This window comes from Festucalex cinctus, chromosome 16 (genome assembly GCF_051991245.1).
Source record: "Festucalex cinctus isolate MCC-2025b chromosome 16, RoL_Fcin_1.0, whole genome shotgun sequence".
Classification (NCBI taxonomy): domain Eukaryota; kingdom Metazoa; phylum Chordata; class Actinopteri; order Syngnathiformes; family Syngnathidae; genus Festucalex; species Festucalex cinctus.
The window spans coordinates 25,605,407-25,621,295 of NC_135426.1; the positions used below are offsets into that span (position 1 = coordinate 25,605,407).

A 15,889-nucleotide genomic window follows, 5' to 3' on the forward strand; every position below is an offset into this window, starting at 1 on the left:
TTAATTGTTGCCACAATGTAGACAGTACGTGCACGCTATGCTTATTTTTGGCCATGAAATTAGTGTAACATGAGTATGAGATGCTAATTTGTGGACCCATTACCAGTTTGATGGTTTACCGTGTTTTTCAAAAGTAACACTTTCAATAACCGCGAATCAAAACCTGGCTGTCACCGGTAATTACCTATTTCCTTTTTTAGAGTGGAATTGTAAGCACAGCACAATATGATTGGCTGCTTGCAGAGTTGAGTAAATGAACCACTTCAGTTATTTTTTTTATACTTTGGAATCGAGGAGGACGAAGGGATGACGAAATAATGCAAACTCAGATGGCTTTTTGCTCTTATCAATATGCAAATAATAACGTGCCAGCAGATACTAGTTGGTTCCAAGGACAACATAAGTAGCCCATCGGTCTTTTCTAAAAATAGATTACAGTGTGATTTACTAAGACGTATTAAAAGATAGGAAGTTTGTTATGTGCGAGTTTCTTGAGGAGGGGGGGACTTTCTTAAATAAATAAAAAAAAAAAGCTTTAAAATTCTCTCTCTAAATCAAATAATAATGTTAAAACAAAACTTTTATTTCCCTAAAAAAAAAATCAATCAATAAATAATAATAATAATAATATTTTCGATTTTTCATTTTCAGTGAGTAAATACTGCAGTATTTTTGCAGAGTTATCATACTATCCGAATTATCCACCATTGCCTAGTGGCCACCAAATTTCATGGAAACAGGTACAACGTGCACAAAGTACAAATGGGGCTTAATATTGTCATGAACAAGCTGCTAATCTGTCCCCGAAAATCTGTATGTACAGTATATATATACAGTAACTCAAATAAGTATTTACAGTAACATGTGACTATTTTCTCACTATATTTCCAAAGGTGCTGTTGACATGAAATTTGTTGGGAACAATCCATACTACTAAATGCCTCGAAAGCATTCAACCATTTTCTAACGTGATAAGAGGCATTCAAATGGATCTCCCTTTTAAGATGTATTGATTATTATTTCTTCGGCAAATCATTTCTTTCCGATGACTGATGGAATGTGGGACATGTCAGCGCTGTGTCTTGTCATCTTCCCCCCACGCCTGACAATTGAGCTACTTGGCCTGAGTCTGATAATGGTGATGCTGTTCATGGCGACCATGATCAATGACCTTGAGGATCTGATAACTCTGACAAAAGCAGCGTCCATCATTTTGCTCATCCTAAAATGTTTTTGGTAAACGTCTGTATCCGTGTCTACTGTACCACTTCTTTTTATTTCCAATGAGCACACGGTGACCTCATCTCTTCGGAATCCACCAATTCCCTTCTCCACCCGCCTTTTATGCAGTTCCGAACAAATTCAATTGTACGTTGTGATTGCTTTCATTGATTCCTACTTTCCCCCCCGTCCCGCTGGACCGACGTGTTCTCCGGTTGGCTTTATTCCCCCTTCACACACCTCACTGCTCTCTAATAGCACGACCCCCTTTGGCGAGAAACACGAGGTTACCTGCGAAGTCCACCGGGATCGGGCCAGTATCATACATTTGAACCGGCGTCAGCTGACATCTCAGGAGGAGACTCGTACTAATTAAGGGGACGGTAGTCGCGTATGGGTGGAGAAGACGAGACGGGCTTGAACATTTTTGCTCCAAAACCCGCATGGAGCAGATGAGCGGTGAGCAACCACCTCATGGGGATTGTGGCTTTAAGGCATCCTCTTTTCTTGCCAACTGATCTTCAGTGCATGTCATTAGACGGGGCCGCCATGGTGCAGATTTCTTCCATCGCATCCAATCACAAATAGCCGTCCGAGATATATGCAGAAGGGCGACATTGGAACAGAACATTAGACGCAGAGTACAAATGGTTTCAAGTTCAAAGGATGCATGTAGCAGTTGCCATGGGACCCGTCCTTCTATTTTCTTGTGCCTGTCATGTGCAGGGTCGGGGGTCCGCAAGATGAAAATATAGAATGTACATATCTTTCATTGACATTTACTGTGAGTTTTCTGGGTGCAGAAAGGAAAGATTTCTATGGCATCTTTCGAGTGGCCCAAAGATGCTGAACAAGAGTTAAGATTGTGTGTTTGCTTGTGTTGCTCATTGTATGCTTTAGTGCGCTTGAGGATTTTTTGTCTTGTTGTTGTTGTTTTTGGAGATGTCCACGGAAACGGCATCACAGATTTTAATAGGGAGTGAGTTTCAGAGGTGGCACAGTGGTATTAGAGAGGATGCCGTCAAGCCTTGAGCAGAACATCGATGTCCGCTGATTTCCACGGCGGACGAAAATGAGCCGAGAGTTCTCTATTGATGAGAAGCGGCGGGGAGAGAAAAACATGTAGGGGGCTCTGCCGCTGTGATGAAAGGAAGCAAGATGCGCAAGACGTCTCGGGTAAGAACGCAGCCGCACGTTCCTTGTATCCCCATTCAGCGCTCCAGTTGATATTCAGCCCGTGAGGCGGAACGGGGGCGAGGGAGCGCCCATCCGCTTTTCCCTCACATGCCTCAGACGGCTGCAAATTGAAGGCCACGTCAAGGCTGACCATTCAAAAGTGATGCTGACAGGCTGCGACGTGATGGAAGAGGTCGGAATGCTCTAATGCGGGGGGGTCTCAAACTGGGGTCTGCCAGTTGTAGCTTGGGGCTCAGCAAAATAATCTGCATTATGTCGTGTTTTTATTCTAGGGATCATTGCCATGCGGACACTTTTGCAAGACTGCAAAAAGACCATCACAAATCTGAAACACTGAAATGACGAGGTTTCAGCTATCGGGGGGTTTAGAAAAAAACACTTTTTTCAACCAATCAGATGGAAAAGTTTGCTTTCAACATTTGTTGGTCTATTACTGGTTTTCCAGTTGGACCAAGGAAGTCCACCTCAACATGCTTGCAATTTGTAGACAAAGGAAACCTGTCTGATAACCCCACTTGATATTAATACAACTTTCCACCAAATGGTGACTTTACTCGCAGACTTGATAAACATGAGTGAGTACATGGTTTTGCCTAAATTAAATATTCAAGCAAAATAGCTCAACGTGGAAACGATGAAATGCAAAAAAGACACTTAATTCAGTGATTCGTTGGCGTACCACTAGCGGGAGCCTGCCTACCAACCACTCACACATGCTTTAGCTTAGCAGCTGCTTGAGCCGAGCACGTGCTCAAGAGGCATGACAACGACCTTGTTGGTCCAAGTGCTGAACTGAAAGCCCGTCATCCTGGCAAAAACTTCCTCGTCTTCCTTCAGGTGATGTCTCCGGTTCAAAGCACATGGACAGCAAGGGGGGTGTCGGGGGGCGGACTTCATCTGCCGAGCACGCTCCAAAGGCGACCTTGAGCGGAGGGTTTGATTGAGGTGTTCAAAACCCGGCGTGAAAAAGAGGATTGATAGAATCAAGCGCACGGGATTACTTCGCATTCCGCGCCGCACTCGGGCCTCTGGCCTGCGGATGGTGTTGCAAATGAAGTGTCGGCGCAACTTTGCAAGGGAAGACGAATGGAAATGAGAGAGCAACGGTGAGCCGCTGGAAGAGGAAGAGGACGGGAAGGAAAGGTGGGAAACTTTGAAAGTTGTGCTCACTGAAGCACCGTGCAGACAATGAATACTGATGCCGGAGCTCGATGCTTTTCCTTTTCTTCAAACTTTGTACCGTCGGAGTTTTTGAATAGGGCAGCGCTGTGGTCGAGCGGTTAGCTCAAATGCTTCACGCTTCTGAGATTGATGGTCGCATCTGTCCTCCGTTCCCATGCTAGGGTAGGTTTTCATGAGTAGCTACTGAATAGGATTGGTTGGCAACCAGTCCATGGTGTCCCATGCTTTTCACCCAAAGTCAGCTCAGATAGGCACAAGGATAATTGTTCCCTTAATGAGGACAAGCGGTGTCAAAAGTAGATGTGTGGTTGTTTGTCTTTACGTGCCCTTTGATTGGCGACCTAGCCAGGGTGTTGTACCCTGCGTCTCGCCTGAAGGACATATGGTTTTACATTGTGAAGAAGAAAAAAAAAAGAAGTACGCAACCGGAAGGAGTGTAGAAATAATACCGCCATACATCATTCCTGGTGCATTATTGGAAAATATATCGTTATCCGACGATCTGTCGACACCATGTTACCGTCCGTAATTGAACCGTTAGTCATGCGCTCCACCTCATCCAATATCCATTAGCAGTCTTTCACTCGGAGTTCATGCTCTCAAAGGCGGTCAGCCGAGTGAGAGGACAGACCGCTGCCCCATTCATTTTGGTCACAGCCACAATGGAAAGACGGCGAGAGATGTGATGGGATTGGACGCGACTCGCTTCGCAGAGCATCTCGTCTGCGGAGAGAAGCAGTCAGGAAAGTTGACGCTCATGCCAGTTCGGTGAATCAAAAAGCAGAGGCGGCAAAATTGCTCAGGCTCAAGTAGAAGTACGGGTACATGTGTAAGAAAAGACTGGTAGAAGTACAGGAACTGATTCAACTCCTGTGCTTCAATAAAAGTCCAACAACAAGTACAGGATTTTGAAAGGTAAATGAAAAAAAAGACACTTGAGCTCTATATGTTTAATAACATGACACAAAAGCATTTTGAATGCCGGAAGCTGTTGCTTTAGGCGAGCACAAGACCTTTCTCACCATTCGTGTAACCAGCAACATTCCAATAATAGAACTGAAAAGTCCATGTAGGTATCTGCACTTCATTATTTTGCCTCTGATACAACAAATGCAACACAAAACAACCACGAAATAGACTTGGAGAGCTGTCGCATGTCTCCTTTGTGTCTCTTCAACACATTGAAACAAGTGGCTGAAGTATGACGCTCGGGCAACATTGTCAGGAGGAATTTACTTGGCTGAACACAACACAACACAACGCGGCGCAAATAAACGAGCAACTTGAAGATGACGATTTCCAGATATTGCGCCTGATGTGCTTCACGCTATCCGTCACGCTCCAATCTCATCCCGCGCTCGCCGTTCCTTTTTTGCTCCACTCGCAAGATGAATCTCGGTCACCGTCATTGTGCGTACGTCCGCGTGACACCCCTCACTTTGCCGTAGATTCTTCTGTCCTCTTATTCTGCTGGAGAGCGCGCCACCGCTACCCGACCCCCACACCCTTCATCTACCAAGGAAATACGGGCAATTTTGAGTACTATTGACGTATTAGTCTTTGGCGGTCAAGGCGAGAGGACAGGCAAAAGAAAAGCAATGATAATTCAAGCTGCAAGTTGCAATGAACATGTCCTTGCGAGTCCATTTCATGACAAATCCTCAAAACCAACCTTGGGAATTGGGGCTCATTTTCCATCCTCCATGAAATTTCAAATAGTCCATGCACAAAACACAGAAACATGCACTTATTTGTGCAAATGATTGTTGTCTTGAGTAGAAATACAAAGATGCTGTCTTTCCAAAATATTATTCAAAATGCCACATATCTTCAAGCAGCTGCAATTTTGCACAATGCTGTCTATTCTCTCAAGATAATCAATCAATATTTCCAACAGAGATTTCTGTTGTTGTTGCAGTATAGTTGGTAAACATACTAACATACTGTAGGAAATCAGTCACATTCAACTGAACTGTGGTGCTTTACAGAGGTTATACAAACTTTTAGAACAAACTTCCCTCACTCTCGAGTTATGTATTTATGTATGTGGAGTGCGTATCAAGAACTGGTGTCACAGAGAGAGATTTCAAATCCGAACCACACATGGAAATATCTCGGAAATGTTCCACCTCTTGCAAACCTAGTTATGTTTTACATCTTTACCTAATTTTGGTTTGATCCAAACTGTTGTCGGTGTTGATTTTTTTTCGGGTTCTACTGAGGGTGTCTAGTTGGGGCCTGCTACAATACATTTTTCAGGACATTTTCCGTATTTAGTCATTTAATTGAAAATGTTGACGCTGCATTCAGACTGGCATCATTGTGGCTTTCTTACAATGTTGTTGGGCATCAAACCCCAGTTTGAAGCTGGTCCATTTCACTGTAGTTTTGTTGATTCCCTTGCAGAAATGGAGACATGTTATTTATGTCTGTCTACTCAACATCCATCCTTCTTTCCTGGCAGGGGGAGGAGGAGACGATTCCAAACGGACGTCGGAGTGTTCGTTTGCCTCGTTTTCCAGCAAGCATGACTCGGATAGAGTCCGTGCACGGAAGGCCTCTCGTTAGCCACCGGGATGGAAACGCCGCTGAGGCGGTGGGCGTCGACCCCAGTGCACGACTCAACGCGGACGAGGGCGACGTCCGCGTCAATTTGTGCCATAGACGCAAGATGAAGGCCTGCAAGAGGGAAAAGCCAGGTGAGATGTTCAATTACAAGCACGTTGTTTTCGTGAGAGTGAAAGCCTTTGAACACAAGGAAGTCCGCGTATTTGTTGTTGTTTTGTTTTTTTAACGTCTGCATTGTCACGGCTCAACATTCACCTTGTTCCTAATGAGCACTTTGCCATGTTGCTGCTGTCTTAAAAAAAAAAAAAAAAAAGGCAAATTACCCACATGCTGTCGTCTAGGAAGGCAGGACAGAACACGAGTTCTCAAACTAAGCATGTGTCACTTCCCGTCAATTAATCTGCATTTGACAGTGAGATGTTTTGCCGTGTTGTTAAGCCCAACAGGAATCATTTGAAGAAGTTTACAATCAACTACAGGCCAGTAGACACAATGATTTTTGAATCTTTGGTTGTTTAATTGTAAACAATGTTTTAGATGTGAATGTGCAGTATATTTGCTGACTGCTACTACGCAGGATTGAAAATTTGAAGGCAGCCACCTCTGCCTAATTTCGCCTCCAACGTTCTCAAAGCAGATTAGATAATCGGGTCTCTGCTGACTTTGTTCAGAAAGGACTAAGCTGGTTCAAAATCCGCTCAATTATCGTTTTAAGACATTGAGACAAAGATTGGAATTCATTGCGGTCATCATGCATTTGATTCATTTCTTCTTCCAATGTAATTTGACAGTAATTTGGTACCTTGAAAACTTTCAAGCAGTTTCCATGAATTGTCACAAATGGCAACATTTCCCAGAGGGCTCAATAAAGTCAAGTCTAAGTCTAAAATAGCAGCAGCATCAAATGCAGAGCCGCTCAATCTATGGCGCCTCCTCACTCGACTGCGTTTGCTTGAAAAATGTCAAAACTTGCCAGCGTACGTGACACCGCCGCAGTGCACAGCCACCTGCATGAATTCATATCATCTGTCACCACTGCCTCCGCGCTCCCCCCGGTCCCACCCAGCCGACAAAGTGCGGCATTTTCCCCGGGCGAACCCGCGCCCCTTTTTCCGCCCCTTCGACTTTATCCGTCACAGACGTCCCGCCGCCCGACGCAGGTGGGCACGCGTTTGCCAACCGCACTTGCACGCCGACAAAAACGGGCTAACCGTGACTATTTAATCAGTCACGCTTTTGAGCACAAGCCCGCACCTTGCTGACTATCTGACTGACAAGCGTGGCGACGTCAGAGCATATTTCTCATGGCTGTCGTCAAGGCGGCGAAAACACGACTTTGGGCAAACTCGCCCCACAAACTCCCAGATACAAATCGGTGTGTGATTAGGACGCAACACGACCATCACTCAGTGGCGCTCCTGCCATTAGGCGGATTAGGCAAATGTTAGGAGCGTTCGTGAGCAAAAGGGGCGACAGGGAGAGGAGATGTTTTTTTTTTTTTTATTTCTTTTTTTTTTCTTTTTCTTTTTTCATCCTTTGTCAGTCAAGCTAACGGCAGTATGCATGACAGTACACGGGGCTGTGAGAAACCAAATTTCAAAATAAACCTTACACTACCAAGTAGTATATGTAGATCAATGCATTGTAACACTTTTATTTTGAAGTGTTGCCGGAAGCGCGTCATCGGTGCTGTATTTGTGCGCGTCTATTCGGAGTTTTTGAACAATGGCGATATCAATGTGCACCAAACTGCTGGGCCAGACGTCAGTAACACAACATAGTCCTGAAGTTACGTTCAAGCCCCAGGTAAGAGGCTAATAAGACACAATTATGCTGACGTTGTATTGTACGTGGCCTGTTGCCAGCGTTTAGCCGCGACTGCTAGCTAACAGCGAGCTAACAGCAATGTTAGCAGTCTTGCGCAACCCTAAACCGGACGCTGGTTTGGCCGCCTTTTCAGCCGCGTTGGAGTTTATTAATGATGAACGAATTGAGTCACTTGAATGGCTCGTCAAAGTGAACGATGGGAACCGAGTCTTTATTGACAGCGGACAACGACCAGCCCGGGGGGCTTTCCCACTATCGCATTCGCTTTCGGAGGGAGAGTCGTCTTCGCACATTAACGTCAATCAATTTACAACTATTTAGTGGCTCGTTAAGGTCTGAAACAAACAAACAAACAAACAAAACAAAAACTGCTCGCTGCGTGTGTCATACATGGCAGAAGTGAAGAACACAACAGGATCGGCCGGCGTACAAAAACAACTCCAGTGTGATGAGCAGGCGGGATCGGAAAAGCTCGCCACCAAGTAGGAGTAAACTCCAGAGTAGATTTGATAAATGACAGCTAGACAATCAAAACACGCTCGCTGGTGCAGTGTAAACACGTGCTGGACAAAGTATGTCGTGTTGTACATACACATTAATTTTTTCCTGTCTTCTATAAAATTTATGAAACCTTACTGAATGTTATTTTTGAATATGTCAAAATGAAACTGATCTGCACACTCCTACAGAAGTGTAGACTGTGGTGTGAAAGTGGACAGAGAGAGCAAAACTTTATTGTTGACGAAAATGCACCTTGAGTCTCATGTACGGTGTTCCCTCGTTTTCTGCTGGGGTTCGGTTGCAAAAAACACAAAAACATTAGATTTAGGTTGATGAAGTGCCCCCTCTGCACTCTTTCTGGTGACAGGTCTGGCTCTTTAGTTAAGAACATGAAATGAAAACGCTAGTATGCTGTCCTGGATCAAGGCTTAAAAAAATAAAATAAAATAAATAAATAAATAAAGATCACGGTCAGACTCTCAGGTGGATGCGCAGGCTGATACAGCACGGACGTACTGAATAAACTAAACTGGGCTGCTCATGCCGTAGCAAAAAGTGAAGCCGGCGGCCGCCATCTTGCGTTGCCAGACTTAAAGTTGACTTTTCCGCAGCATACGTTATCTTCCGCTGCAGCGAAAATATCACTGTGTGACGTATGGTTGTACCAATAAGTATAAAATAAGTGTGGGAGATGCTCAAAATGCAGATTTCATCAGTAAGAAATTGTCGATATACATTTTCGCTCATAAGGTACTGAGTGCTTCTCATATTGTTCTGCATCATCAGAACTAGGTATAAGAACCATCAACAATGAAATGAAAGCCAAGCACACCAGAAAAAAAACAAGTCTTGTGAAATGTAAACTTCTGCAAGTCCCGATTCATGATACTGAGATAATACTCTGAATTAGGGGTGTTAAAAAAAATCGATTCGGCAATATATCGCGATACTACAGCACGCAATTCTCGAATTGATTCAATAGGCAGCCGAATCGATTTTTTAACATCAATTTTTGATGGAAAAATATTCAACAAAATGTCTAACTTTCACACCTTAAGCATGGAAGAATGTTATATTAATGGAACATTAAGCCTTAATATTTTATTTCAATGCTGTTCAAACATGAAAAATGTTGTTAAACCTGTTTGTTACATACAGTGGCTCACAGTTATAAGATAATACATTTTGATACAAATCTTACAGTGTACATGTGTAAGTTTACTGAATGGTATTTTCTAAATTTGAGTAAAAATATCGCAACAATCGACTTGTAAATTCGTATTGGGATTAATCGGTATCGAATCGAATCGTGATACGGATCGAATCGTCAGGTACTAGGCAATTCACACCCCTACTCTGAATGGTTGATGCAAATAATTAAGTTCGTTCTTTGCTAGGCTCTCATTATCCCATACAAGTGATTTATTGTAGTACAATTACTACATTATTAATTTTGAACTGCAACTGCGGTTTTAAAATTGCAGAGACGTGAAGATACCGTGTGCCCTGTGTGAGTTTATGATAAATTATTTTGTGGTTGGTCTAAGAAGTTGCGCAGGGTCGTGTTTGTGTTTGGTCTAATAAGACCCCCCCTTGGCGGTTGGGGGGGCACTACCAGAAATCCTGCCTGGAGTGCCAAGTTGCTTAGCAACGCCACTGACCATCACTAATACGTTAATGATGTGAGTGCTTCCAGCATTCATACATGCAACATTTAAATGTATCATATTTTGTTCTCCTCACTTTTTTCAAGTACTTCTTAACATTTCTCGACCGATTCTCACCATTCCAAATGCAACATAACTCAAAAATTCATGCCATGTGGGCTGTTATTTTTCTCATTCCATTTTTCATCATTTTTCATTCAGCTCAAAATGGGAATGATTTTTATCATTACAAAAACATTCTCACATACCAAAAATATATATTTTTTTTACAGGCATATTACATAATTTTCAACAATATCATTCCACATTGAATGCATTCCATCTTATTCTGTTTTGTTCAATTTCATTGCACATAATTCAATATCATTCCACATGTTTCTTCAACATACTTCATATTTTTCACCAATAGATTCCACATCATTTCATTTCATTAAATGTTATTTAATATAATTTCAAATCATTCCATATATTTCCATATAATTGCATGCATTTCCATATCACTCCACATGGTTCTTTATTTTTAAAATTCAGCATTCACTTGCAATTTCTTGAGATATCACTTTTTCTAGCACATTATATGTTAATATCTCATTTGGTGCGATGGGATCATTCATATATGCGGACATTGGCGTCACGATACACTGGACTGGCGACTTTGGCAGTGGCAGCGTGGGATCTGTTCCCACTCATGATTGACTGTCCACAAATTCCCCGTGTGGGATAAGCTTTGACGACCCACAACCTTATACAGAAGTTCTATAGCCAATGAATAGATGGAAGGTCCTTTTGGATATCAATCCATCCATTGTGTGCCTTAGGATATAAGTGATATAGGGAGGACACCCTCAAAATCCAACTATTTTTATCCAGTCAATGAAGTAAAATGTCCATAATATATGAAATTTAGCTCTGAAGTTTTCCTTGCCACTTTTCAACTCCGCAATAATCCCTTCTATCTCTCTCCCCCTAGCCCCTTCACTTGGCAAGCCATCTTTCTTCCCATGGCCACCTTGTTTCCCTCCTGTGCCTGTGGAGGCGTGCTGCCATGCCCAAGAGCCGGTACACGGTGGGCCAGGGATGGAGGCGACGCTCGGATGGCCCCCGACCGGGTTCTCTCTGCCTCAGTCCTTCACACCGTCTCTCCGTCTGCTGGGACGGCGCTTCGGCAAGGTAAGGCGCTTTTCTTTCTCTTGCCGCTTTGTTGTTTCACTCAAAATCACACGTCATCCCCAGCAATCGCTTTTTATATCTTATCAACTTCAAACTCGAGCGATGTGGAGGAATCTGCAGTTTGTGTGTGCTTGTGGTAGGGGGGCGGGGGTCAATCACAGTCGTGTGTATCATATGTTATTAATTTGTCTAGCTGTCAGTCGAAACACACTCATGGCTGTATTTATTTCACCGCCCTCTCAGGCTCCATTAGTGGCTTGGGTTATTGCTTTTTGATTGTATTTGTTCCCCTTCTGCCTTTCATATCCGCAACAATATTACCTGCATATATGCGTTCCCCCTTCTACCGTTGTCAAAATTTGACTGATTGATCTTTCAATAAATCTATCTATTAGTTTATTACTTTTCTGTGGTGGAAATGCTGTTAGCGTACGGGTAGAAGCGATCGACAGCGGGATGCAGTCTGTCGTCAGATTGGATATTACATTGATTTGTTTTTGCGCTTTACTGATTTGGTGCGCATCTTGCAATTGAAAGAATGAAACTTCAAGGCCCTCCATGCAAACCTTAGCCTTGCATTTCTCATATCAAGCAATTGTAGGTTCCGGATTTGAGACTCCAACTAAGGTACAGTTGCTCTCCAATGAGCCATCTGGCCTTGGGGAGGTTACAGTGAGACAGACATGACTCAGTAGCCTACAAAATATGCAATGTGACTGCACCAATTGCACTTTACATTAGGCAACTTTAATGCAGAGTCAGTATTAATCCTCATTGCATTGCAACGCTAGCCGAAAAGTGGAACACTTGTACTTTTTTCACTTCAACCTTTCAAAATGTTCGCTGCAAATATCTATAGCGGCAGACAGATGCAGTTCTTCACCAATAATGAAGGGTTGCCCCCTTTTTTAATGTATTTTTTTTATTTGGTCAGACTCTCTGAATGAAGGCTTTTGTTGCAGTGCTGGCCGTGACTAATTGTCTCGTTTTTGGTTTTTCCATTCCACAAATTCTGATGGTTTGTCGTTTAATACAGTGTGCCATGAATCCGTACCTCAAGTCGGACTCTTTAATTTAAATGCTGTCTGTGACTTGTTTTGTATTATTTGTTGAATCTTTCCCCCTTTCTTAACATGTTCTCCAACATCTATTGTCACCTTGGATATATAAAACAAACACGCACTTACTTGCGGTATGAGCAACCTATGTATAGTCAAATTTATTCGGGCTTGTATCTCCTCCAACTGCCAGGCAGTCACTGAGTAGATGAAGTTAATGACACTTCCCACTATAATCCTACTTGAGGTCTTGTGGCCAGATAAGAGGAGGCCAAATCAACTCGAGGATGGTATGTAGGGTAAGAGATAACATGAGGATTTCTTCGCAACGAAGGTCTCGCATGAAGAGAGCCATGCCTTTGCTTTTTTTTTTTTCCCCCTTTTTCGACAACATATACCTCCAGGTTGTCCTCAACTCCAAGCACAAGCTGCTCAGGCATTAATGCCCGCCGACTGTCGGCTTTGATTGACATTGCCGACTTAACCGGAGGCATAAATCCAAAGCCGCGGGAATGACTATAGGCTGTAAACAGCAATAAATAAACAGCGATAAACTCATCATTGTACCAGGAGTCTTGTCGCGCTGCAGTAGTCCTTGCAAGTAGGAACATCTCCGGAGTCCTTGGTAAAACGCACTTCAAATGAGTGTTGCCATGAGATTCACAGGCGTGTTTTTACTTGGCGCATTGTCACCTTTGGGGAGTTGTTGACTCAATCGCTCCCCACCGCATTGGCATGCCAGGAAGGTGCATGAAACCTTTTGTGATTGATTTCATAGACGTTTAAGAGCTCAAAGCCAAGAATTGCTCCATTTGCTAAAAAGAATGCGAGCGATTCATAGTTGAGTGTCCTTATATGTAAGCGCTTGTTCATTTGAGAAGGATATAACTGAATTAGAAGGTGAAGCAAAAGGGGAACCTTGCAGAAAAATGGCCTCCATTTTTTCCACGATCTTCAATTTTCGAGAGTCTGAAAAACTCCCAGGAAGATTTCATTGAATTAAACAAGGTTGCACACTTTTTCAAGGTCAGATATGTCGGACGGTACTGTAGAGGTTGTGCTGCTGGTCACACACAAAAAGCCAAGAAAATGCATGTGAATGAAATACAATAAATGTTTTCATAACACATGAGGAGGTAGTGATTAACAGGTGGAACAAAATCCAAAGTAAAAATCAACCAAGTGGTCTTTTCTACATGGGCAACCCAGCATATTACATCAAGATGCACCTCAGGCTAACGACTGTCAGTGGTCTACGCAAGACCAAGTTTCTCATTGCAAATCTCTTAGTGTCCAATTATCAAACAATTTTTTCAGCTTTGATGAGTCAATTCTAAATTCTCACTTGGCGTTTCAGTTGAAATAAGGGGGAGGTGCTTCTGAAAGTTGTACATTGTATGCATGTATACTGCATGCTTAAACCCACCACATTCCCAGTCCGCACCAGTAGGCTGACAACAATATGTGCAATGTATCCTGGAAAGTGACACATGTGACTCAAGGGTGGAGGTTGACATCAACTTTGGAAGGTCTCAAAGCAATTACTTTAACCCCTGCGGCTTAAACAAAGATGCGGCATATTTGCAGATTTTTCCCAGGAATCTCATATTCTCGTCTACACTGTAACTCACCATTTTTTTTTTTATTTTTTTTTTTTACTGTTCATGATTTTTTTTAAATTCCATGTTGAAATGTTAGCTGTTCGTGTTTTTAATTCAAATATGCTCACGCTGGAAATTGTATTTTAAATTAGTTACATCTGCTATATCATGTCATGTGCGTGTTGTCGCACTGGCAGTGTTTTTGTTTCTGTTACCTTCTTTTGCTTCTGACGTCGCTGAATGTGCAATGTTTATTTTTGGCAGATAGCTAGTTAGCAGCGGATAGATTGCAGTTTTTCAATTGAGAGACGAGGTTCATGCCTCGAGCTTTTTATTTGTCATAAATGTCCAAGTACTTTTTAACACACTATCACTGTCGTTGTCATTAGACAGTTAGTCTGTTAGTTTAATGATGCAACTCTATAGACTAGCTAACAAAAATTGGCATCACGATTGCCGTACTATTAAACCATCACACGGTTCAGTTTTCTGACTACTTTGTGCTATCAATCAACTCTACCTCGTTCATACTACCGCCAGTTTGTGTATTTTTTTTTCCGTTGATGCGCTCAATAGCTCATTAGCTATAACAGACGGGGTTTGTTGGCTCCTTCAGGCTCATTCATCACTAATTCAGCTTTGTTTTGCTTCACAAAGAACCATGCTTTGAACATTTCTTAAACACTTTTTTTCACGTTGGTTAACCGTTCTCTTATTTACACCGTAGAAAAGCACAAAATGAGACTCTCTTCATCAGTCAACACCCCCCCCCCCCCTCTTTTTTTATCTGCTGATCAATAACTCAGTGTAATACTATCAATGCGTTGGGTATTGCCTTGATGCCTGCAGTGCCAAAAATACACTCCCAGGCAAATGGGGTCAGATAGCAATTTTAAAGCTTCCCGGAATGCCAGGACTTGATAAATCGCAAGATCAAAGACGCGTTAATGATTCATTTGTCTATGACTCATCTGGTTGTTTTTGTACTTAATTTTGTTTTTGCCTTTTGTTGATCCGACTTCCCTGGTCCCCCGGGTGCTCCTGCACACGCGATTGGTGCAAAGTGCTCTTGCTTCCGCATGGCCGGATACGCAAGTCAATATGTACCTGGTGAGGAATGGAGCTCACATAAAGACTTACCCATGATCAGAGTGGAGATGCCTGAATGAATGTGATCGGTAACGTTGTAAAATACAATTCTAAGTGCGAAGAGGCGCAGCAAAATACATCAATTGCTCACTGGATTGTTTATTGACACGCTTAACCAAACAACGGGACTAATTAGAACTTGATCCCTTGACAATAGACATGCATGACTGAATGTCACTTTGAATTATCATGGCAACAGAGCAGACATGTCACATGGAGTAGGCAAATATAAGAAAGTTGGATTGTGAATAAAAGTGCCTTCTCGGGTCATTTGTTATGCATAGTTCACTACAAAACCCCCCCACTAAAATAGAATAGATGCTACATGATTCATATGCGTGGATGGATAATTATCACCATCCCAATTATAAAAGAGATGCAAACAAGAGGTCTTGTAGCGGGGCAATATTTCTTGTCTGGTTCGTTGTTCAAATAATTAATGAGCATACTTTCAATCTCCCGATGGAGAACGCTCCACCAGAGGAGAGACAATTGCTAAGCCCCTGGTTGGCTGCGTAGTAGGTGGGTCAAAAAATAAAAAGAATACAGGGCAGGCCAGTGCATGTTCACACAAAATGGACACGATTTTGACCACGTGGCCTTATGTTTCTGCCATATACTTTTGCGAGCTCACACTGCACTGGGAATATGCAAGCGTGTCAGGTGAATCGGTGCAAGCACTTGTTTGCCTCCCTGGGGGCAGGAAGGGCTTGCCTGCCTGGGCGACTATTTAGCATGAAGGCCACAG

General features: G+C 42.8%; 1 protein-coding gene across 5 annotated transcripts in view; it reads left to right on the forward strand.

The window, feature by feature from the left end:
• LOC144003042 (uncharacterized) overlaps positions 1 to 15,889 on the forward strand; it is a 365,050-nt gene that overhangs the window by 217,028 nt on the left and 132,133 nt on the right. For all 5 annotated transcript variants that reach the window (XM_077498802.1, XM_077498803.1, XM_077498804.1 and 2 more), the window contains 2 exons: positions 6,065 to 6,299; positions 11,134 to 11,333. In XM_077498802.1, the coding sequence (XP_077354928.1) occupies positions 6,128 to 6,299; positions 11,134 to 11,333 (372 nt within the window). In that variant the 5' untranslated portion in view covers positions 6,065 to 6,127. The remainder of the gene's footprint in view (positions 1 to 6,064; positions 6,300 to 11,133; positions 11,334 to 15,889) is intronic.